Source organism: Sphaeroforma arctica (genome assembly GCF_001186125.1).
Source record: "Sphaeroforma arctica JP610 unplaced genomic scaffold supercont1.2062, whole genome shotgun sequence".
Classification (NCBI taxonomy): Eukaryota; class Ichthyosporea; order Ichthyophonida; genus Sphaeroforma; species Sphaeroforma arctica.
The window spans coordinates 1-2,313 of record NW_014038496.1 but is presented as its reverse complement, the minus strand read 5'-3'; the positions used below and the strand labels follow the sequence as shown (position 1 = coordinate 2,313).

Here is a 2,313-nt window from a genome sequence, read left to right as displayed (position 1 = left end):
TTATATACTATACTACTACATGCAGATAGAAATACATCCAAGATATATATGGTCCTTTGGAAGTAGTAGGTATATTTGGCCTCTGTGGTCATGTACTATACTATTACATGCAGATATAAATACATCCAAGATATATATGGCCCTTTGGAAGCAGTAGGTATATTTGGTCTCTGTGGTCATGTACTATACTACTACATGCAGTTAGAAATACATTCAAGATATATATGGGCCTTTGGAAGTAGTAGGTATATTTGGTCTCTGTGGTCATGTACTATACTACTACATACAGATAGAAATACTTTCAAGATATATATGGCCGCTAAGAAAGTAGTCGCTGGAGCAACACGTCCTCGAGATAAAGTAGTTTTTGTCCCGAGGCCTTTTCCGGAGGGCCCTGCACATACACCCACCCACTGAAGCATGCACCTGGACTTTGTTATACAGGGCCTGGGTATCCAGTTCGATGGGGTCTTTTCGCCATACGAGCACAACCAACCGTTAGTAGGCGAGATGTCTGAGCTTTTGGGCGTCCCAGGCAATCCAGCCAAGGCCTACCGAATCGCCAGAGATAAGCACTTGACACGGGAAGCCCTCGCTGCCGCTGGGCTCAACACGCCTAAGTCGTGTGAGATCAATGATCTACAGGGTATGGCTTACAGGGATTGATTATATTGCATATATTTTGGTGTGTGTGTGTATGCATATATATATATATATTTATATGTATATATATATTGGTGGGTGGGCGTGGGTAGTTTTGGTATATATGTATATTTATATATATATATGTGTGTGTGTGTATGTGTGCTTCTATATATATATAAATATATGTGTGTGTGGGTGAGTGTATGTATATATATATATATGTGTGTGTTTGTGTGTATACCTGACTATATTCTAATAGAGTCGAACTACTTGAGGCACAAAATCCTGGCCGCCGCTTGTCTCGCTAGACCCAAGTCGTGTGTGATCAATGAACCACAGGGTACCCTTTTGAGGATGTATTATATTTTAAGGTGTGGCGTATATATATATATCTATATATATAATATACATACATATATATATATATATATATATATATATTATTATGGGTGTGTGAGAATGTCAGTATACAGTAATAAGTGTTTGTAGGTATCTCAGTGTACTGCTTGTTTCGTAGGATGTATGTTTCAGGCAGTCTCCGTCCACCCCCTTGCTCCTTACAGGCACGCCTATCCACTGCCGAGACATTTAGCTAGCCTCATTCAGCAACATCGAATCCCAGTAATTCAATATCCCGACACTCTACTGCCTCAAACCCTAAACCCTTTGAACCTCAGAGGTCCAAAACGCGGCGGACAAAGTAGGATTCCCCATGATTGTCAAACCCAAAGCCGGAGCAGCCTCTCTGGGAGTGTACCGAGCCGATAGTGTGCAAGAGTTAGCTACGCACGTGGCGTCTATACTGGAGACCCTCAGAACCACGGACGACCTCAGCTACAACCCCGGAGTCTTCGGAGCGCTGGTGATGTGTGAGCAGTTTATCCAGCCACACCCTGACATCCAGCACTACTCGGCTGAGGTATTCTGTGTTTGCATATGCCTGGTGACTATAGGGCGTGTATGTTCATATATATTGATTTGGCGTTTAGGGTTTAAGGTTTAGGGTTTCCTCGACAGAAGTATCCTGTGATTGCATATGCCCGGTGACTATAGAACGTGTATGTTCATATATATTGACCCGTACCCTCTACGACTCGTGCGTCATCCTGGCTCACGCCCACCTCTTGTCGTCTAACCCTCTGAGCTTGCGCAGACGCACATCTGCATCTCAAATACACGTCTAGATACCCGCATACATAACTTACATCACCTATGTCACACTCGCATCAGTACTCATGCTGCATTCTATGTAGGTGGACAATGATCTGCTGTACTGGAATGGCGAGTGTGTGTATGGATCGGTCACGGACAACTGGGCTAGCAAGCCCCCATACTTCCTGGAGACCTGCGAGCAGCACCCCTCCCTACTGCCAGCCAAGATGCAAGAGGAGATGCTTCAGGTACATACATGGTGGTGTATGCGCAGTCGTATATGTCTGAATGCCTGAGTAGGAATGAGTGTATGCATACATTAGGTGTGATCTATATATCTGTGGGTGTGTGTGTTTGTGAATTTCATTTTATGTTTTCATGTACAAAAATATATATAAATATACATAAATATATATATATATATGTGTGTGTGTGTGTATATGTGTATGTGTGTATGTATAAATATATATATATATATATATATATATATATATATATGTGTGTGTGTGTGTATCG

The 2,313-nt window shown here is 42.2% G+C and overlaps 1 protein-coding gene across 1 annotated transcript; it reads left to right on the top strand.

Annotated features, from left to right (window-relative positions):
* Positions 1–1,322: 1,322 nt before the first annotated feature.
* On the top strand, positions 1,323–1,564 carry SARC_12089 (hypothetical protein; the record flags this gene model as incomplete). Its single annotated transcript, XM_014293811.1, has 1 exon — positions 1,323–1,564. A coding segment is annotated over one exon (242 nt), but the record flags the coding sequence as incomplete, so codon positions are not given.
* Positions 1,565–2,313: the final 749 nt, after the last annotated feature.